The sequence below is a fragment of the Hyperolius riggenbachi genome, chromosome 4 (genome assembly GCF_040937935.1).
Source record: "Hyperolius riggenbachi isolate aHypRig1 chromosome 4, aHypRig1.pri, whole genome shotgun sequence".
NCBI classification, from domain to species: Eukaryota; Metazoa; Chordata; class Amphibia; order Anura; family Hyperoliidae; genus Hyperolius; species Hyperolius riggenbachi.
In genome coordinates this window covers 124,961,979-124,985,199 of record NC_090649.1, presented here as the reverse complement: position 1 = coordinate 124,985,199, position 23,221 = coordinate 124,961,979, and the positions used below count along the sequence as shown (strand labels likewise).

Sequence of the window (23,221 nt, the reverse complement as noted above, 5' to 3'; positions counted from 1 at the left end):
AACCCATGTGTGTGCTAGAGCAATAGAGAAACTAGTGGAAAGAAGGGGGGATCAGCTCATAGAAACAGCACCACACATATATGAGTATGAATATGTACCGGTAACACTTTATTAAATATAATGCTTCCAATATATGTATAAAAACACTAAAAACAGCAGCCACCACAGCCATCCCATAAATAACAATTACTAACCATAATAATCAAAAAAATGATTATGGTTAGTAATTGTTATTTATGAGATGGGTGTGGTGGCTGCTGTTTTTAGTGTGTTTATACATATATTGGAAGCATTATATTTAATAAAGTGTTACATATTCATACTCTTATATATGTGTGGAGCTGTTTCTATGAGCTTATCCCCCCTTCTTTCCACTCTTATTTGCCAGGATTTCGTTTTTTAATTAATGCAGTTGACAGGTTGGCTTAAAGGAATACTATTAAAGTTCTACTAATTTCTGGCAACAGCATGAATCAATATGCCAACAACAGTAAGAATGAATACAGTATATGTTTCTTCTGTGCGGTGTTTTGTTTTTTCTATCTACCTTACCGACGGCGTCCCCTTAAGAAACTGACGGCGACGGATAATGGACGAGCTCATCATAGAGGTGATTCCTCTTTTTGAGTGTGGCAGTAGAATCTCCTATTGTGAGGCTCCCCCACACCAGAGCGCGTTATACAGCGCGTGCCCCGCCGAACTAAGGTGCTATGAAGAGCGAGAGACAACCGCTCTCGCTCCTAATCTGCCCCTCATCATGAAAGTAACTTTCATTAGCGAGGAGCCTCTTCTTCATTGGTTGTTTGCCGTTGCTAAGCAACAGCAAACGAATGAGCCGGAGGAGGGCGTGTCATTGCTCCGAAAGGAGCCGAAGAGGGGGACTTTATTGGGAGGTAGGCGGGGGGCGGGCACAGCCACAACCACAAGTAGTCTCTGTGGAAAGGATTCCACAGGCTACTGTGAGGAGAATGCGGCCAGCAGATTACTGAAGGGGATTTTGACACGCCCTCCTTCGACTTCATATTCGGCTCCTTTCGGAGCAATGACACGCCCTCCTCCGGCTCATTCGTTTGCTGTTGCTTAGCAACGGCAAACAACCAATGAAGAAGAGGCTCCTCGCTAATGAAAGTTACTTTCATGATGAGGGGCAGATTAGGAGCGAGAGCGGTTGTCTCTCGCTCTTCATAGCACCTTAGTTCGGCGGGGCACGCGCTGTATAACGCGCTCTGGTGTGGGGGAGCCTCACAATAGGAGATTCTACTGCCACACTCAAAAAGAGGAATCACCTCTATAATGAGCTCGTCCATTATCCGTCGCCGTCAGTTTCTTAAGGGGACGCCGTCGGTAAGGTAGATAGAAAAAACAAAACACCGCACAGAAGAAACATATACTGTATTCATTCTTACTGTTGTTGGCATATTGATTCATGCTGTTGCCAGAAATTAGTAGAACTTTAATAGTATTCCTTTAACCTCGCACAATGTACTAGCCTAAGATAAGCAATAAGACGTGTTATACAATGCAAACCGGATGACTTTTATCAGAGAGATCGTAGTTTAAAGCATTTTTATAATTATAGGTTTATATGTGATGTGTAATTTCTTTGTATATACTGAGTGAGTCACATAGCAGTGTGTTGCCTGTATTTAAAAACAAAGCTAAAATCATTCACGAGTATTGCATTCCTAATCAAAGCCTCATTAAAAATAAACACCAGGATGTTTGTAGTAGAATCTGGTTATCTCAACACCCAACATCTGTTTTATGGTAATGAGGAGTTGTCATTCCTTCCAACAACCTGTTTAACCACTTCAACACCAAGGGGTTTTCCCGTAATAGACCAGAGCAATTTTCACATTTCAGCACTTCTCCCATGCGTTTGCCTATAACTTTATCACTACTTATCACACCAAAATAATCTACACATCTTTTTTCACCATAAATTGTGCTTTCTTTGGGTGGTCCTTTCTGCTAAGAATTATTTTATTTTATATGCATTTTAACAAAAATAATAAGAAAGTAATTGAAAAAATCTATGATTTCTCAGTTTGCAGACATTGTAGTTTTAAAATTAAATATGTGACTCTAAATAAAACCCAAACTTTGTATTTGCCCATTTGTCCTGGTTATTACAACATTTTAAATATGTCTCTAGTACAATGTATAGCGAAAATATTTTATTTGGAAATAAAGGTGTATTTTTTCTATTGTGTATGTTTTTTAATCACAACCCCTTATCTGCAAAAAAAAAATATAAGACCTCATGGCATACATATTTTAAAAGCTAAGTCCCTAACATAACAATTTATGTATTCTGTCACTTTAGCTTTTTTTAATTTTTTTTTTTATTATAGTAACTGTCGGTACTGGTTTAAGGTGGCCGTACACAATTCAATTTAAAATTTAAAATGCTACTTTTTTCTTTCTTTTGACCAGAGAAATGCGATCAATATTTTTGCTTGTTCATAGTTAGTTTGGTTGAAAAAAGACATCTGTCCATTGAGTTCAACCAAAAGGACAAATAATTTAACCACTTTACTATTGATAGGTTTTTCCCCTTCTGTACCAGAGCAATTTTCACCTGTCAGCACTCCTTCCATTCATTCACCAATAACGTTATTACTACTTATCACAACGAAACAATCTAAATATTGTTTTTTTTCGCCACCAATTAGGCTTTCTTTGGGTGGTACATTTTGGTAAGAATTATTTTATTCTAAATGCGTTTTACTGGGGGAAAAAAATAATTAATTCTCAGTTTTTGGCATTGATAGTTTTAAAATAATGCATGCTACTGTAATTAAAACCAACACATTTTATTTGCCCGTTTTTCACCACCAATTAGTCTTTTTTTTAGGTGGTACGATTTATTTTATTCTAAATGCATATTAATGGGAATAATAAGACAAAAAAAATCATTATTTCTCAGTTCATTATAGTTTTAAAATAAAACGTTCTACTGTGGATAAAACCCACACATTTTATTTGCCCATTTGTCCCAGTTATTGCAATGTTTAAATATTTTCCTAGAACAATGTATGGCGCCAATATTTTATTTGGAAATAAAGGTGCATTTTTTTCAGTTTTGTGCCCATTACTAATTACAAGCCCATGTTTTAAAAATTAACAGTAACATACCCTCTTGACATACTTATTAAAAAAGTTCAGATCCTAAGGTAACTATTTACGGTATGTATTTTTTTTATTGGATATATTTTTTTTTTTATGCAAATGTGTTATTTAGGTAACTATGGGAGAGTGTGGGAGTTAAGAGGTTAATTTTAATGGTATGTGTATATATAATTATTTAAAACAATTTATGTAGGTGTAATTTTACTATTTGGCCGCAAGTTGTCCCTATGTATAATCTTACTGCACATACTGTTAGTACGCTAACAGGAACTAACTCGTGGACATGTTACTTTTGTTATTACAATGACCGCAGGCATCTCATTGATGTCGGCGGTCACTGATATGGGGACTTAGATCAATGAATGGGAACTGCACTCCCATTCACCGATCTCACTACTAACAGATGGCCATTCGCTGCAATAGACGATTATCTACGTCCCTGGGCAGGAATTGAAGTTCTGCAGGATGTAGATACACTGCCTTTATCCACATAAGTGGTTAAAGGACCACTATCGCGTAAAATTGTAAAATTTTACGCGATAGTGGGCAGGTAGCATTGCTCAAGATGGCCCATGAAAATTTTGCTATGGGGTCCAATAATGTCTAGCTACGCCACTGGGTGCTGGGGCTCATGAGCATCTATTCCTCCAAAGCTAAAAGTGCCAGCACCATAGGGGCAGCCGGCACCAGGTCTTCCCGCTCACACTGTCTCTCCACCACCCCAAGCTAATGTCACTCCCGCGGGCCCTGATGAGTATAAAGATTAATTTCCATTGCTGATTAAATTAACTGAAGATGTTATATTTCTACAGGTTACAGCTGCAGGAATTCTTTAAGGTCAAAGCTGATTCCAGGCATTTCAGTGGATGCTCTGCATCAGTGAAAATAAGCTTTAACTACTTATTTGATGACAGGAAGTAGCCTGAACTCAAAGCTCTGTGTATGTTAGCCCTAAGTCTATATCTGAGCATTTTACTTCAGTGGCTCTTTAGTTCTTCATTCTTACTAAGGACCACTAAAGAACTAATCTTTTTTGTCCATTCTTAACATTTATATGTAATATAGGAGACTGCCTAGAGTACTGTATCCATTCAATATATTCCCTCAGTTTACTCTTCTATTACATAGATTCGATAAGATTGGACAAAAAAGATTGGATCATTAGTAGCCACCATAAGCCGCAAGAACATAAATGAGTGCGTTGCATGTCTCCTCCTACTGTAGGGCGTGGTGCATTAATCCTTTGTTGGGCATCTACTGGTGAACATGACTTGGACGCTATTTTGATGTGAATTTTAAGAAGGCTTGGCCCCATATGCAATTGTTTCTCCTAAGTTTTCTCCTTGATGATATCTTCAAACTTGTTAATAAAATGCCTTTTACGCCACCAGCAAGCAAGAAATTACTAAAAATAATTTTGGCAGTACTTTTCCACCTACTTTTTGGTACCTTTAGAATTGCAAAGTGCCGAAAACTTATTTTAAACAGAAGATGAAAAGTTATCTCCTTGAAGAAAACTCAGGAGAAAAAGTTAATTGAATATGGGCCATAGTAGTTTTCCATGATTTCTGCTGATAAGGCTGCTCAGATTTGCTGATATGCATCTCACCTTACAGTTCTTCCACCAGTATTTCCTCTTCAGTTTTGCTGCACTTGTCTCGAACTGGGAGGCCCCAGCCTGGAGTGCATCAGCCCTGTTATCCAGCTCTGACAGCTTCTGATCCCTGTCCAGCACTTTGTCCACATTTACACGCATGATGTCCACCACCTGCCACCACCATTAGCACCGGCAAAACATAAACACAGACAGGAGTTAATGTGGCACAAAGGACAAACAGCCCAGGATAAACTTTGTGACCTTTCGGCTTTAGGGTTGCTTGCGATACTGCAAAATAGGAAACTCAGGTAAAATCTGCATAGCAAGAGAAAGACAAGCAAAAACAATTCTAAACTTACAAACTACTCAAGTTACAACAAATCTGTTCATATAAAGTTGTCTCCATGTATAAAATATACAGTACTGTTTTTGTTATTGCATATTTTTGTTGTGACATGCTACAATATTGTGTAAACTGTATTGTATAAACAGAAATTAAAAGCACATTGAAAACAACAACAAAAAATGTTTTCATATTATATGTCCAAATGTAGAATTGTCTGAAAGTAAACAATTTATCCACTTTTCAATATTCAGATGAGTTTGTATGTTCTTCCCATGTCTGCATGGGTTTCCTCCGGGCACTCCGGTTTACTTCCACATCCCAAAAAAATACAGATAAGTTAATTGGCTTCCTCCTAAAATTGGCCCTAGACTATGATACATACACTACAGGATTTATGGACATGTGACTACGGTAGGGATTAGATTGTGAGCCCCTCTGAGGGACAGTTAAATGACAAGACTATTTACTTTGTACATCGCTGTGGAAGATGTTGGTGCTATATTAACCATTTTGGGACCGGCCGCCTAACCCCCCTTAAGGACCAGGCGCAGTGTTCCCCTCTTCTCCGGCCGGCATCTCCACTCCCAATGCCGATCAGTTCCGGGTCGTGGCTTGATGACGTCACCAAGCCAGGACCCGGCGCTGTAGAGAGAAGGAGCAGAGATGCCGGCCAGAGTAGAGGAACAGCAGGGAGGTGAGTGGATCCTCTTCTTTTCCCCGCTGCCGCTGTCAAAGTGATCACTACGATCCGCCGGCGATCGTAGTGATCAGCAGCCATACGCGATGGCTGCTGATCACTCGGGGGAGATGCGAGCTGTCATATGACAGCTTAATCTCCCCCTCTAGGTGCGCACAATCGCGTCGGGAGCGGAAATGGCGGGCCGGCGTAGATTCTACGCCACATCAGGCTAGAACAGCCACAAGTGCAGCGTAGAATCTAATGCACGTGGTCCCCAAAAGGTTAATACTTATTAATAACAATATGTAGAACAACACATGAATTAGCTTACAAATACCATCCCGGAATGGAATCTGTATGTAAGTAGTGGACCGCTTGTATATAAAGGAGCCTTTACACTAGTATATACTCAAGCGTAAGTGTAGAAATGTGGGTCTCATTCACTTCATAAAAGTATAGGGGTCAACTTATATACGAGTCATGGGCAACACTGAGCACACTGAGTAATGTGTGTACCATTAGTGACATTACTATTTGCAGCAATTTACCCCTGTGGTAAGCGATACTTTGAGGAAAGGAAATCCCAAGAAAACACATTAATGAAAGTTCTGGCCACAACAATTAACAAGGAAAGGGACAGGGAGGAAATACTTGGCTGCATAAAAGGGAGTGAATAATTGCAGCACTTGGGGGCCTGAAGGAGGTATTGGCTATTAAGGGACAGGAGGGGTTAAAGCGGATCCGAGATGAAAAACTAACTATAACAAGTAACTTGTTGCTTATCTAAAGTTTAGATAGTTTACACAACAAATCTAGCTGCAAACAGCTTTAATAGAATAAGAATATTTCTTCCTGTGATACGACAGCAGCCATGTTGTTTGTAAACATTACACAGAGGCAAGCTTATCTGCATCTTGAGCAAAGAAAACTAATCCCCCCTCCTCCCTCCTCCCCTCTGCCTCTGAAATCTCTGGCTAGTAATACATCCCCCTCCTCCTGCCCAGACTGAGCTCCCATGAGCCCTTGCTACTGAAAGTGCCTTGGCTCTCTGAAAACCTGTGGGAGTGGCTTATTTAGTTTATAGGGAATTAGAGCATTAAAACAAAAACAAAAAAGTATTTGGCTTGAGGAATGCCCTATAAACAATAGGAAAGGAACACAATTATGCAATGAGTAAAAGTTCATCTCAGATCCACTTTAATGGCTGCAATACTGTATGCAGTGCAGTCATTAGCCCCTCCTAGTCCCCAAGTACAGCCATTAACTTTGCTGGGTAGACTTATACTTGAGTCAATAAAAAATTCCAGCTTAAGAGGGTTGAATATTGGAGTCGACTTATACATGAGGTCAACTGGTATTCAAGTATATACAGTAGTTTATGCATAACTATTTATTGTTGGCTATTTATTGTTGAAATAGCTGCATGTGGATTTGTTCATTCTCCCTGCATTTGCGTGGGTTTCCTCCAGGCACTTCAGTTTTCTCTCACATGCCAAAAACATACACATTAGTTAATTGTCTCCCCCAAATTTAACTTAAAGGGAAGGTTCGCGCAGGATATAAAAAACAAACTGCACTTACCCGGAGCTTCTTCCAGCTCCTGGCAGTTGATCGGTGCCCTCGACGCAGCTCCTCTCCCTCCCGGCGTCCAGGTCGGCTTCTGTGTGCTCCACGGCGGGGGGGTCACGTGGTGTAGGGACGTCATCGGGTCTCTACTGCGCAAGCGCAGAACTACTGCGCCTGCGCAGTAGAGACCAGATGACGTCACTTACACCACGTGACCCGCGCCGTGGAGCGCACATGAAGCCGACCCGGAAGCCGACCTGGCGAGGTCTGCTTCTTCACCGCTGGACGCCAGGAGGGAGAGGAGCTGTGGCGAGGGTACCGATCGACTGCCAGGAGCTGGAAGAAGCCCCAGGTAAGTGCAGTTTGTTTTTTATATCATGCGCGGATCTTCCCTTTAGTCTATGATAGGGATATGACTGTGATTTCCGTAGGAATTAGATTGTAAGGAACAGTTAGTTATAAGACTATATACACTCTGTAAAGGGCAGTGGGGGCGTCAACACTATATAATGTTGCTTCAGAAAGTATTGAGACCCCCTTCACTGTTTCTATTTTGTTTTATTGGAGCCTGATGCCACAATCAATTAAATTATTATTTTCCTAATTACTCAGTAACCTTTAATAATAACGAGAAAACACAATTTTACACAACTTCGTACAGTTATTAAAAAAGATAACTGAAATATCATACTTACATGAGTATTGAAACCTTTTGCAACAGCACTTGAAATTGAAGCTCGGGTGCCTCCTATTTTACTTGGTTTTAATCAGTGGCATGCCTGGCGCTACCAAAGAGGTAAAGAGGGCAACCGCCCCAGGGCCCCAGAACCTGTAGGGGCCCCAAGGTGTTTCCTCCCTTAACTATTGCTCCTTGAGGCCTCTGCAGTCTTTGGCAGAGTAGCGTCTCACCTGTGCTGGTGGGCAGGTGAGATGCTACACTGCCAAAGGGCCCAGTAGAGATATTTGGCTGCTACAATGGGCCCCTAATGCTGCTTTTTAGTCGGGGTGGTATCTGTTGGAGAGCCCCTGGGTTCATTTTGCCCTTGGGCTCCATTGTTACTAGAACCGGCCCTGATCAGTAGACATAGATCTATGTTCAGAAACACAACAGGGGACTTTTTTTGCATGTAGAATCTACATCCAAAAATGGTAACTAGTTAAGCAAGTAGTGTAACGTGCATTAGTATAGCAAAATGCAGGTGCTTCCTTCCCTATCCCCCAATCACAGCTCTGAATGAGTCCATTGAAAGCAAGGGCACATGCTCTGTCCTCTCCAAGCACCTGCTTTGATCAGGCTACTAATCAATCGTGCAGCTGTGGCTGGAGGCATTCTGGGCAAGCGAGGTTCAGATACATTTGTAACCGCACATGCACAGGACGAGTGCTTCTGAGGCTGCAGCACACAGCTGTGGGGGAGTGCACATAAAAAGGGGCAAAATGAGAAGACGTAGAGGAGGCCAGCTAAGATGAGGGGACACTGAGGTTATGGGGGCACTAAAGAACCCCTAAATATGGCCAGCTATTATATTTATCTTTTGTTCAGATATGCTTTAAGATATGTCTGGAGTGCTTCAAAACACAGGTCAAGCACCAAAAAACCCCATTCATGTAATTCTTATTATGTTTATCAGAAGTTAGTTTCTACTGAATCCTGGGTACGTCTTTTTGTGTGTGTTTCATAAAGTAATAAATATAGTAGTGTCTCACACAAAAAAACTGCAGTCAGAATTAGTAATTGAAAATGTTTCTTAGAAAAAAATAATAGAGTGGAAAAGCTCAGATAAAAATACCTTACTGAGAACAGAAGAAGAGTCACAAGACTCAGTTCTGGGTTACCCTGATCTGGCAGCCACGAAATTGCTGCTTTCGTGTGTATCTTCATCAACACATCTAAATGTGGTATAAATTATTAGAGAAGGTTGTGAAATTATAACAAGGACACAGTCAGATACAAACAGCCCACGCCAGAAAATGTGAGGGGGCAGAGAAACATGAAGGAGACTCTGAATCCAAGGCAAATCGAAGAGCAACACGGTGATAATGACATGAAAGCAAAGAGGAAGTGCCAAATAGCCAAGAGAGATGAATGAGTAGGTGGGTGAGAAAGAATCCACAAGGACAGAGGTGCGGTACAGGGAAGATGTATGACAAAGGGAGATGGAACAATGGCAAATGCGTGGTAAAGGACCAAAAGTAAAAATGCTGTTACAGAAATGTACTTCACATAAACAACTATTAATAAATTATTAGTGTTGGGCGAACAGTGTTCGCCACTGTTCGGGTTCTGCAGAACATCACCCTGTTCGGGTGATGTTCGAGTTCGGCCGAACACCTGACGGTGCTCGGCCAAACCGTTCGGCCATATGGCCGAACTAAGAGCGCATGGCCGAACGTTCCCCGAACGTTCGGCTAGCGCTGTGATTGGCCGAACGGGTCACGTGGTTCGGACCCGAACGCGCTCTGATTGGCCGAACTGTCACGTGGTTCGGGTAAATAAATACCCGAACCACGTCATATCTCCGCCATTTGTCTGTGGGTTTAGCTTTGGGTAGGCAGGCAGGGTAGTTCGCGCTCCAGCCACGCTAGCCAGGGTCCCCCCCAGTCATTGTGTGTCGCTGCTGGGAATAGTAGTACACCGCTCGCTCAGCATTCTGTTTACTGCCACTCTGTGTACCTCGCTCAGCCACACTATATAGCATTCTGTTTACTGCCACTCTGTGTCTGCTGGGAATAGTAGTACACCGCTTGCACAGCCACACTATATAGCATTCTGTTTACTGCCACTCTGTGTACCTCGCTCAGCCACACTATATAGCATTCTGTTTACTGCCACTCTGTGTCTGCTGGGAATAGTGGTACACCGCTCGCTCAGCCAGACTATATAGCATTGTGTTTACTGCCACTCTGTGTACACCGCTCAGCCACACTATATAGCATTGCGTACTCTGCCAGTCAGTGTGTATATTGCTGGGATCAGTAATACTCCACTCACCGTCAACCACTATATGAGCTCAACATGAGTTCCCCAGAGACCTCCGCTGTGAGCAGCACTCCCAACAACAGCAACAGCCAACGCCCCACGCAAGCTATAACATCCACCCCAGCAGCCAGTGGTCAGCAGCAGCCCTCCCCGGAGGAGAACGTTGTGTCCATCAGTCCGTCGCCAGAGCGATTAATGAGGGCTGCCATTGAGGAGATGATGGGGCCTGATGTGGAGGAGGAGGTCTGGCTCAGGCCAGCATCCCAAGTTAATGTTGAGGACGATGAGGGGTCTGTGTCTGGGGATGTTGGGGTGGCAGAGGTGGTGGGTGGGTCAGACTCAGGAGAAGAGTTGTATGATGAGGATGATGATCGGGACCATCTGTATGTGCCTCAGAGTCCGACCCCGGAAAACATGTTGTATCGTGTGTTTAGGTACTAAAATCTGCGTTCCCTCCCAGTAGTGTTGGGCGAACAGTGTTTGCCACTGTTCGGGTTCTGCAGAACATCACCCTGTTCGGGGTGACTATATAGCAGACTATATAGCATTGTGTTTAATGCCACTCTGTGTACACGGCTCAGCCACACTATATAGCATTGTGTTTACTTCCACTCTGTGTCTGCTGGGAACAGTAGTACACCGCTCACCCGCCACTGTATAGCATTGTGCTCTGTGTCACTGCTGACAATAGTGGTACACCGCTCACCCACCACTGTATAGCATTTCTGTACTGCCACTGTACTGCTGCCAGTCAGCGTGTACTTTAAGGATAAGTGAAATGAGGAAGAAATCCGGTGAAAGAGGGAGGGGCAAGGGAAGAGGTGTTTCCCCTGACGGTTCACGTACAGGCCACAGGGGAGCACCCAAGAAAACCCACTCAATACTGCCCATGTTGTCCAGGACAACAACCCTCACAGATCCAAAAGAACAGGACCAGATAATTACTTGGATGACCTCTCAAGCGTCCAGCAGTGGGTTAAGCAGCACCAGCACATCACGCACGAGGTCCGAGTCCTCAGCCAGTTAAAGTCTGGGCTTTCTTTGAAGACTGCACTGAGGATGTTACCATGGCGATTTGCAAGGTGTGCAAGACCCGCCTGAGCAGGGGGAAAAGTATTAACAACCTCTCCACCACCAGCATGAGCCGCCACATTCTATCCAAACATCCCACTCTGTGGGCAAACGCGGCAGGACAGGGTACCACCAGCAACACTGCCTCCCTTGGGTTCACCAGACTCACCACCAGACCCGCCTCAGCAGCAGCAGTAGCCCAGCCATTGCGTGGTTCACAACATTCACAAACATCAGACGATGCTGACACTGTCACTTTCCGGACTAGTGCTCTTGAGGTCTCCCAGTGTTCATCAAACACAACAACCAACAGCCCTTCGGTGTGCAGCGCTACGGTTGAGTTGTCTGTTTCTGAGATGTTTGAGCACAAGAGGAAATTGCCAGCAAATGACCCCCGGGCCGTGGCAGTAACAGCCAGCCAGCATAGCCAAGCTTCTGGCCTGCGAAATGCTGCCATATCGAGTGGTGGAGACAAACAGCTTCAAGGGCATGATGTCAGTGGCCATCCCACGTTACGTGGTTCCCAGCCGCTACCACTTTGCGCGCTCTGCAGTGCCTGAGTTGCATGAGCACGTGGTCAGCTAAATAACCCGAAGCTTGAAGAATGCCGTTGCCTGCAAGGTTCACCTCACCACTGACACCTGGACGAGTGCGTTCGGCCAGGGTCGATACATCTCCCTTACCGCGCACTGGGTGAACCTTGTGGAGCCTGGCAGCGATTCCTCACCTGCTACGGCGCGGGTGTTGCCCACGCCGCAAACAGCTGGATAACAACAGCAGCACCTACCTCTCTGACTCCTTCTCCTCCAACGCATCTCAAAGCTGTACCTCATCCGGAAATGCTAACCCAGCACCAGCAGCAGTAGGATCGTGGAAGCAGTGCAGCACAGCTGTTGGCATGCGTCAGCAAGCGTTGCTGAAGCTGATCTGCCTTGGGGATAAGCAGCACACAGGGGAGGAAATTTGGAGGGGAATAAAGGAACAGACGGATTTGTGGCTGGCACCGCTGGACCTGAAACCGGGCATGAAGCTAGACACCTGGCACGAACTGGCAATGTACGCAATAGAGGTGCTGGCTTGCCCGGCAGCCAGCGTTATGTCGGAACGCTGTTTCAGTGCTGCCGGAGGCATCATCACAGATCGGCGTATCCGCCTCTCCACAGAAAATGCAGACCGTCTGACTCAAATTAAAATGAATCAATCCTGGATTGGAAACGACTACGCAACACTCCTGGACCCCAACCAAGTAACATGACCGATGAACATCTGGGATGGTTTAGCGTTTCCGGTCCCTGTTTATTGAACCTCTCATCTGTATTACATTTATGACTGCATGGCGGCAAAAAGCATTGCTGCTATATCCGCACGCTTTTTGTCCTCATGCAAGGCCTGGGTTGTTGTGTCTCACAAAGCGTGGCCTTCTCCTCCTGCGCCTCCTCCTGTTCCATCACGTGTGCTGCTGCTGCTGCTGGGTTACCGTTGCCGCGTGGTCCCTGTTTATTGAACCTCTTATCTTTATTACATTTATGACTACATGGCGGTACAAAGCATGCTATCCGCACGCTTTTTGTCCTCATGCAAGGCCTGGGTTGTTGTGTCTCACAAAGCGTGGCCTTCTCCTCCTGCGCCTCCTCCTGTTCCATCACGTGTGCTGCTGCTGCTGCTGCTGGGTTACCGTTGCCGCGTGGTCCCTGTTTATTGAACCTCTTATCTTTATTACATTTATGACTACATGGCGGTACAAAGCATGCTATCCGCACGCTTTTTGTCCTCATGCAAGGCCTGGGTTGTTGTGTCTCACAAAGCGTGGCCTTCTCCTCCTGCGCCTCCTCCTGTTCCATCACGTGTGCTGCTGCTGCTGCTGCTGGGTTACCGTTGCCGCGTGGTCCCTGTTTATTGAACCTCTTATCTTTATTACATTTATGACTACATGGCGGTACAAAGCATGCTATCCGCACGCTTTTTGTCCTCATGCAAGGCCTGGGTTGTTGTGTCTCACAAAGCGTGGCCTTCTCCTCCTGCGCCTCCTCCTGTTCCATCACGTGTGCTGCTGCTGCTGCTGCTGCTGCTGGGTTACCGTTGCCGCGTGGTCCCTGTTTATTGAACCTCTTATCTTTATTACATTTATGACTACATGGCGGTACAAAGCATGCTATCCGCACGCTTTTTGTCCTCATGCAAGGCCTGGGTTGTTGTGTCTCACAAAGCGTGGCCTTCTCCTCCTGCGCCTCCTCCTGTTCCATCACGTGTGCTGCTGCTGCTGCTGCTGCTGCTGGGTTACCGTTGCCGCGTGGTCCCTGTTTATTGAACCTCTTATCTTTATTACATTTATGACTACATGGCGGTACAAAGCATGCTATCCGCACGCTTTTTGTCCTCATGCAAGGCCTGGGTTGTTGTGTCTCACAAAGCGTGGCCTTCTCCTCCTGCGCCTCCTCCTGTTCCATCACGTGTGCTGCTGCTGCTGCTGGGTTACCGTTGCCGCGTGGTCACTGTTTATTGAACCTCTTATCTTTATTACATTTATGACTACATGGCGGTACAAAGCATGCTATCCGCACGCTTTTTGTCCTCATGCAAGGCCTGGGTTGTTGTGTCTCACAAAGCGTGGCCTTCTCCTCCTGCGCCTCCTCCTGTTCCATCACGTGTGCTGCTGCTGCTGCTGCTGCTGGGTTAGCGTTGCCGCGTGGTCCCTGTTTATTGAACCTCTTATCTTTATTACATTTATGACTACATGGCGGTACAAAGCATGCTATCCGCACGCTTTTTGTCCTCATGCAAGGCCTGGGTTGTTGTGTCTCACAAAGCGTGGCCTTCTCCTCCTGCGCCTCCTCCTGTTCCATCACGTGTGCTGCTGCTGGGTTAGCGTTGCCGCGTGGTCCCTGTTTATTGAACCACTTATCTTTATTACATTTATGACTGCATGGTGGTACAAAGCATGCTATCCGCACGCTTCTTGTCCTCATGCAAGGCCTGGGTTGTTGTGTCTCAAAGCGTGGCCTTCTCCTCCTGCGCCACCCTCCTCCTGTTCCATCACGTGTGCTGCTGCTGGGTTAGCATTACCGGTCCCTTTTCCTGGAACCTCTTATATGTATTACATTTATGACTGCATGCCGACAAAAAGCATGTTACCTGTGCAAAGAAAACAGACATTTCCCGCATTTAAAAGACAGTTTTCCCTTTGAAACTTTAAAATCGATTTTCTCAAAAACTATAAGCTCTTTTTGCTAAATTTTTTTTTCCTCTTGTACCCACTCCCAAGGTGCACATACCCTGTAAATTTGGGGTATGTAGCATATAAGGAGGCTTTACAAAGCACAAAAGTTCGGGTCCCCATTGACTTCCATTATGTTCGGAGTTCGGGTCGAACACCCGAACATCGCGGCCATGTTCGGCCTGTTCGGCCCGAACCCGAACATCTAGATGTTCGCCCAACACTATAAATTATCTGTAAGTTAATTATAATTATGCTGTTTTAACACATTGGGCCAAATGTAGTAAACTGTGGTAAAGTTGCTATGTGCAGGGTAGGGTGGGGCAGAGCAATTTTACCGTTACTAGTGCAGGGGGTGTACTGCCCATTAGCACATTAGCGCCTCACTATGGAAACGTAGGCTGTATTCTGCAATGAGATTAAAGAAAAGAAGTCTGGAAAATAGAAGAAAGTAACAACTGACTAGAAGAAAAGAAGTTTAAAGCAAGCCTGAACTGTAAAATAAAACTAACCATACACACGTCATACTTAGGTACCTCCTGTGTAGTCTACCCATCAATCTTTTTCTCCTCTCCCTTGTCCTGTTTGTTTATTGTGATCAATGGAATTCCCCGTCCTCCATTTTTAAAATGGTGATGAACCCACAACAGCTTCCGGTTCAGAACACTAGAACACTGTTACACTGTAATATCGCCCACTTGAACCATAGGGAAACAGGGGCATTACCCTGGGTGGAGGGGTGCATCCCCAACCGTTTTTTCCTGTCTACAGAGAGCGACATTTTAATACCTGAGTGGGGTCAGGTTATAATTCTCCCCACTTGCCGTTCCAGTGGTTGCCTGTGTGGTAACCCAACCTTGTGAGTATATCAACTATCGATTTACATTTGTCTCATATCTATCCTGACATACTGCATCATATCGGGCTCTCTGTCTCATTTGTGTTTTTCATAAGCGGCATTACCTTGCTCATCAGTTGCAACTGATATATTTCAGCTCTGACAAAATGTCAGATCTGGAAGGAATCGTTGTTAGAAGAAATGGTGAGCTTCTGAGAGGAACTGACGGCGAGGTATGTATGTAGTATTCATTTGCAGATACATCATGTGTTTAATTTTAAATCATTTTACTTGGTTCAGGTTCACTTTAAAGAGAACCCGAGACGGTGCCAGGGGGGAGGGGAGTTGGGACACTGCGGCATGTTCTCTACCTCATGACTTGCCTCTGTGTCCCCCCACACGCTGCCACCATGGAGTGGTGTATGGCTAGGTTATGGAAGTGGAGTAGTGTGTCATGCCATGTTGGAGGCAGGGTATGACTATGTTATGGAGTGTAGATCTGCATATTTGATATTATGGCTTGAGACAGTTACATTATGGGGGTGGGGGGTAGAAATGAATGTTGGAGGTCAGTAGTTACACACATCCAGCATCAAACAAAGAGGTTTTGCAAAAGTCACTAACAAGTCATAAAATGTGCTAGTAAGCATACAAATCATTTTTTATGTATTGACATCCTGTACAATACAATTTAACAATACATATATGTCCATTAACCTTATGTGATAAGGTTATGGCAGGTTATGTCATTAATGTTGAAGATGTGTAATAGCTGTGTTATGGAAGGTGAATAGTTTGGTTCATTTATTTAAGAACACTTGCAGCACTGAAACCATTTGTTCATTAGGTCAGTGGCAAACTAACACATACCGAGGTAAGCTTGCTAATACTTATCAAGGTAAGCTTGCTAATACTTACCAAGGTAAGCTTGCTAATACATACCAAGGTAAGCTTGCTAATACATACCAAGGTAAGCTTGCTAATACATATTAAGGTAATCTTGTTAATACATACTAAGGTAAGCTTGCTAATACTTATCAAGGTAAGCTTGCTAATACTTACCAAGGTAAGCTTGCTAATACATACCAAGGTAAGCTTGCTAATACTTACCAAGGTAAGCTTGCTAATACTTACCAAGGAAAGCTTGCTAATACATACTAAGGTAAGCTTGCTAATACTTACCAAGGTAAGCTTGCTAATACTTACCAAGGTAAGCTTGCTAATACATACCAAGGTAAGCTTGCTAATACATACCAAGGTAAGCTTGCTAATACTTACCTAGGTAAGCTTGCTAATACTTACCAAGGTAAGCTTGCTAATACTTACCAAGGAAAGCTTGCTAATACATACCAAGGTAAGCTTGCTAATACTTACCAAGGTAAGCTTGCTAATACATACCAAGGTAATCTTGCTAATACATACTAAGGTAAGCTTGCTAATACTTACCAAGGTAAGCTTGCTAATACTTACCAAGGTAAGCTTGCTAATACTTACCAAGGTAAGCTTGCTAATACATACCAAGGTAAGCTTGCTAATACATACCAAGGTAAGCTTGCTAATACTTACCAAGGTAAGCTTGCTAATACTTACCAAGGAAAGCTTGCTAATACATACTAAGGTAAGCTTGCTAATACTTACCAAGGTAAGCTTGCTAATACATACCAAGGTAAGCTTGCTAATACATACCAAGGTAAGCTTGCTAATACATACTAAGGTAAGCTTGCTAATACATACTAAGGTAAGCTTGCTAATACTTACCAAGGTAAGCTTGCTAATACTTACCAAGGAAAGCTTGCTAATACTTACCAAGGAAAGCTTGCTAATACATACTAAGGTAAGCTTGCTAATACTTACCAAGGTAAGCTTGCTAATACTTACCAAGGAAAGCTTACTAATACTTACCAAGGAAAGCTTGCTAATACATACTAAGGTAAGCTTGCTAATACATACTAAGGTAAGCTTGCTAAAACATACTAAGGTAAGCTTGCTAATACATACTAAGGTAAGCTTGCTAATACATACCAAGGAAAGCTTTCTAATACTTACCAAGGTAAGCTTGCTAATACTTACCAAGGAAAGCTTGCTAATACATACTAAGGTAAGCTTGCTAATACATACTAAGGTAAGCTTGCTAAAACATACTAAGGTAAGCTTGCTAATACATACTAAGGTAAGCTTGCTAATACATACTAAGGTAAGCTTGCTAATACATACCAAGGTAAGCTTGCTAATACATACCAAGGTAAGCTTGCTAATACATACCAAGGAAAGCTTACTAATACTTACCAAGGTAAGCTTGCTAATACTTACCAAGGAAAGCTTGCTAATACATACTAAGGTAAGCTTGCTAATACATACTAAGGTAAGCTTGCTAAAACATACTAAGGTAAGCTTGCTAATACATACTAAGGTAAGCTTGCTAATACATACTAAGGTAAGCTTGCTAATACATACCAAGGTTAGCTTGCTAATACATACCAAGGTAAGCTTGCTAATACATACCAAGGTAAGCTTGCTAAAACATACTAAGGTAAGCTTGCTAATACATACCAAGGTAAGCTTGCTAATACATACCAAGGTAAGCTTGCTAATACATACCAAGGTAAGCTTGCTAATACATACCAAGGTAAGCTTGCATGCACATACCAAAGGAAAGTTGCTAATACATACCAAGGTAAGCTTGCTAATACATACCAAGGTAAGCTTGCTAATACATACCAAGGTAAGCTTGCATGCACATACCAAAGGAAAGTTGCTAATACATACCAAGGTAACATTGTTGACGGCGCATACCTTGGTAAGTCTGCTGCATTTATGTTTGCTAAAATCCTTGCCACGTATGAAGCTGTCCTGGAGAAAACTGATTTTAAAAGATTTTTGTTGAGCATGTGTATGTGGCTTAAAACGTTTTTGACTTATCAGAAAACAGCAGGAGTGACAAGTTCAAATCTTTTTGGCCTAGCCTCACCTAACTGATGTACTGCATTTTTTTAAGCTAAAAGAGTTAGAAAACTATGGAAAGGCATAATGTGACCTTGACACACTTAATCGAGTACTTATAGCAGGTGGTGGTTTGAAGATTCACCTTTGGCAATTACTGATCCAAAGACACTGATCCAAAGATACCTTGAAAATGAAAACGGAGACGTGAGTATATCATTCAGGGTATTTTTGGCGATAGTCTGCAGTCACAGCATGAAGACCAAATGATGAAATTATTCCTGACTCTTGCACTGATGTCTGCAATTTTCCCTGCACAGCGCTGTGCCTGCTGAGAGCTCGTATATGTTACTCTTATTATTTGCCCGAGGAAGCAGGTGAAATATCAGTGAAATGCATTGCATTCTCTATGGAGTGTACAGTAACGTTTTTTTCCTGATACAGACAATTTGAGTCTTCAATGGGGAGGTAAGTCCACCACTACCTCCCATATTTAAACTGGTTTAGTGTATTTTCATCTTCCTGGTGCCTCTGTTTTGTTCTATCAACTCTCAGTTAGATACAGTAGTACATTTACTTACCTGCAACTGTACATAAATTCTAAAAGAGGGACAAATTCAGAGGAAAATGGGACAGGTGGATGTGGCACAAAAAGAGGGACTGTCCTTTCAAGAAAGAGAGCTGACGTCTTGAAAACACGCATAGTTTTCCTAATTATCTTAGTGATGCTCAGTCACACCATTGCACTGTGGAGCAACATGTTAAAATGTCTCACATGCTTCATTTCAGTGTGTTATTATGCAAGGTATATTCAGTCATAATGAGGTTGATTCACAAAACAATTAGATTGTTGTGCGCACAGCAATTTTACCATTGTTCACTACAAATCCAATGTGACAGTGCACCACAAGGCAAAGTGTAAGGGAACATTAGACTTAATTCTCCTTTAACGGACATGGTCAGACCACACCCAAATTTGGATGTGGAATTGCAGCCCTGTAAGTTGCTTCCGAATCAGGGGGAAAAAAATGCTGCCTGCTGCAGGTTTCCGCACAATGCAGCCAAATCCCCATAGCCATCCATGGCACAGCTATAGCGATTCAGACACGGAAAAGTTTCGAAAAAAGGACGCGGTACCCTAGGACAGGGCTTTTCAATCTCTTCACTAATTGTACCACTTTTATCACCTGAAAATGTACAAGTACCACCCGTGTGCCTGCGCAGTAAAGCACACCCAATCATGCTCGGCTGTTTCCACCAGAATTCAAGCGGAGAGCTGCTACTGCGTATGCGGGTATGCTGACAAGGAGATCTTTGGGTGTCCTATCACTAGATCTTCTCTACTGTGGAGGAATAGGGAAGCCCCTTTAGCCCCCAGGTCATCGCTGTGCTGCCCTGCAGAATCGTTCAGACCTCAGATCAGCAGTAACCCGACTGACACTATGCACCATTCGCCTGGCTGTCTCTTCACCACTGATCGGAGTTCTGAAGTATGCCACAGGGCAGCACAGCGAGGAGCGAGCGTGGGGGAGCTGAACTTTGTGGAGGCAAGATGGGACCAGGACAAGTGGCAGGCAAACCTGAGGTGTACCACCTGGCCAACAGCAAAGTACCACAGGTTGAAAAGCCCTGCCCTAGGAGAAACCCAGCCTTACTGTCAGGGACAAGGCAATGTTCACATATGAGAAGCTTGGCTTTCTTTTACGATTTGGTGACTTTTATTGCCATCTAGTGTTAAGAAAATGAAATATCATCAAGAGCAGTTTGGAATTACCATCATTCAAACCATGTGACAAAATGTCCAATAAGATAATCAGTATGAATCAGTCGCATAGCTAAGGAGCTGTGGGCCCCGATGCAAGTTTTACATTGGGGCCTTCATGCACTCTATACATAACAATTGATACGGTGCACCAAAACCCACCAAGGACAACCACAGTGTCAGAGGGGCAAGAAGGGGATTGGGAACAGTTTGTTAATGATTACTACTATTCAAAGTATCTATAGAAGTGATTATTACCAGCACAGGACCAATAAAGAGCTAATACTGTAGTTGAGGGAGGGCCCTTCGGTGCCCCTCTGGCCCAAGTGCCCCGATGCAGTGGTTACCTCTGGACTGCACCCCTATTGCTATGCCCCCGGATATGAAGGCAGAAATTTCATGGACGTACACGACTTACGCTAGCAATGTGTTCGTTATTTAGGTATTGTGGTTGCGCTAATTGCACCTCAGGCCATGTGGATGTGCAAATGACCAAACAATATAATGTGACAGGACAGGAAACCTAACAGAACTTGCCAGGAACAATAGATCCAACAGAAGAGCCACTGAATGTGTATTTACAGTGAACTGGCCTTCTGCTTAATTATTATTGCCTAAAAGGCAGCCCAGAGACCAGTCTTAATTGTTCCTCTTTTTTTACCACTACTTAGTTAATATCCCCCAATATGTGTAAAACTTCAGCAGTTCTAGCAGAGAGTGCCTCACAGGTACCCAGCCCTGGGCACACATAAGCAATGACACACCTCTTCCTCCACCTATGGATACTGTATGAGTGAACATGACAATGTGCAGTTACATTAAAGTGAACCTCCAGACTAAAAATCTACTCAGTTTCACAGCATCAGAACTTTGTTCTTCATATCCAAGCCTCATTTTTAATTGCACAGAAGAAAGCTGCCAGGGCATTTTTCCCCTGATGCTGTGCAAAGCATGATGGGATTTCTGATGTTGGTGTTCTCCTAGTGCACGCAGCTGGGAGGTGTGATCAGGACACAGGACAGTTGGAACTATGTCTCATGTTCCTTGTCACCTCCTTTCAACTAAAAAGATGGCTGCCCCCATGAAAAATATGGGTGCCCCCATGAAATCACAAACATTTGCCTGTTCTTTTAAAACAGGGTGGGTAAGAGATTATATTACCTATTTTAATTAACATAACGTATGTAACTTAATGACAGTATGTTTGTTTAGGCTGAAGTTCCCCTTTAAGCAGTGCATAGATGTATAGTCTACTCATAGCACAAGCATGTCAGAGACACACTAGAGCTCCTGGTCCCACTAGCACCTGCTGTGGCTAGTATGACTATTACTGCCCCCCTGAGTCAGGTAGTGTAACTGCAAGTAAAGTAGGTTACGTTCCTGAAGTCTTCTGTTGGTCAATGAAGCCATCCATCACACTTAAAGGGAACCTTAAGTGAGAGGGATATAGAGGCTGACATATTTATTTCATTTTAAATATTACCAGTTGCCTGGCTGTACTGCTGTTCCTCTGCTTTTAATACTTTAAGCCATGGACCCTGAATAAGCATGCAGATCAGATGTTTCTGACAAAAAATGTGTGCATGCTTGTTTCAGGTGTGTGATTCGCACACTAAGGGCCTGTTTCCACTACATGCGGATTCTGGATGCAGGAAAGCTGACTCCAATGAATGCCTATGGGAAAATCTGCATCAGAAAAATCACATTTAGTGGAAACAGGCCCATAAGCATTCATTGGAGTCAGTTTTTCACGTGAAGTGCTCCACCAAACCAGCCTGGATTATTTTCTAATTTGTTTTGTACCAGTCAATGATGAGCTTGGTGGGTGGGATGAGGTGGGTGGGGGAGAGGGGGGTGAATGGGTCCAATCATTACTAGGCAAATGGTAACCCTTGAGGAGATGGACGGACTAGTCACTATGTACTGTAAGTGACAGGAACTTATGAGGAAAGTAATTTATAATACATATTCTCTCAGGCTCTCTCAGATTCAGTCGTTGGTAGTAGGATGAAGCATTCACACAACAAAAGTTATATTTCTGCAAATGCCAAACTGAACTATGAGGTATGAACTTCGGTTTGCGAGGATAATTTGTTCCAGAAACATGGTTGTAACCCAAAGCACTCTATCAAAACAAATTTCCCCATAAAGATTAATCGAAACTCAGATGATTCATTCCACTATCCAAACACATTTATAGAAAAAATATTTAGTACAAAGTACCGTATAAAGTAAAAATGTAAAACAAAAAACAAAAAACCACTCACTTTAACTAACAGGATCATTGCTATCTGTTGGCTCACCCAAACCTTTTTTTGTGTGGCTTGAACAAGGAACTTATCCAATGACAGCTACTTTTGTCTACTTTTGAGGATTTCACGTAAAGGTGACATTGTACAGTCCCTACACTCAGATTAAGTACAATCCTGCAGCATCAAAGGGAGAAGAACCATCGGCTCAGGTGTGATGACATGGCGCATTTTTTTGCGTGTGTATCAAGACGTCGCTTTTATATCAAGTCAAAGTCGTCAGGGACAAGACAAGAGTTTAACTTTAACTGATTATATTGAATATCTGATTATACTGAATACTAGGCTTGCCCAAGCCTGTTTGAGGCGCACACAGTGAAGAAATACTAGGAAGGGTTCAATCTTATCATTTTTTCAGCGTTATTGCTAATCTTATTCTATGTATGATTATTTATCAACACTGTCCTACAGTATGTATGTATCTTTGATTTAGTACTTGAAGCTGAACAGACTATTGGTTGTAGCATTTTGTGAAAGAAATTTGAACTTTAAAGGACACCCAAAGCGAAAATAAACAAATGAAATAAACGATTTTATCTAGCTTCCTTCCCCTAAAAATGACATAAAAATATTCCACGGTTTTTTATTTTATGTTTAAATCTCCTTTTTAAGTTTTAACTGTTTTATTGTTTTTGCTCAATGACACATTCATTGAAGTATGCCAGAGTTAAAATCTATTGACCCTTTTTATCTCTTTCCTGCTCTCAGAAGCCATTTTCTGCTAGGAAAGTGTTTATAGTTGGAATTTCTTATCAGTGAGGATCACACTGTAGTCACTTCCTGTCTG

The 23,221-nt window shown here is 43.2% G+C and overlaps 1 protein-coding gene across 1 annotated transcript in view; it reads right to left on the bottom strand.

Moving 5' to 3' along the window:
• Window positions 1-23,221, bottom strand: part of LOC137570503 (vesicle-associated membrane protein 2-like) — a 49,831-nt gene that overhangs the window by 5,524 nt on the left and 21,086 nt on the right. Inside the window, exon 3 of the mRNA XM_068279177.1 lies at window positions 4,742-4,900. Within this exon, the coding sequence (XP_068135278.1) occupies window positions 4,742-4,900 (159 nt within the window). The remainder of the gene's footprint in view (window positions 1-4,741; window positions 4,901-23,221) is intronic.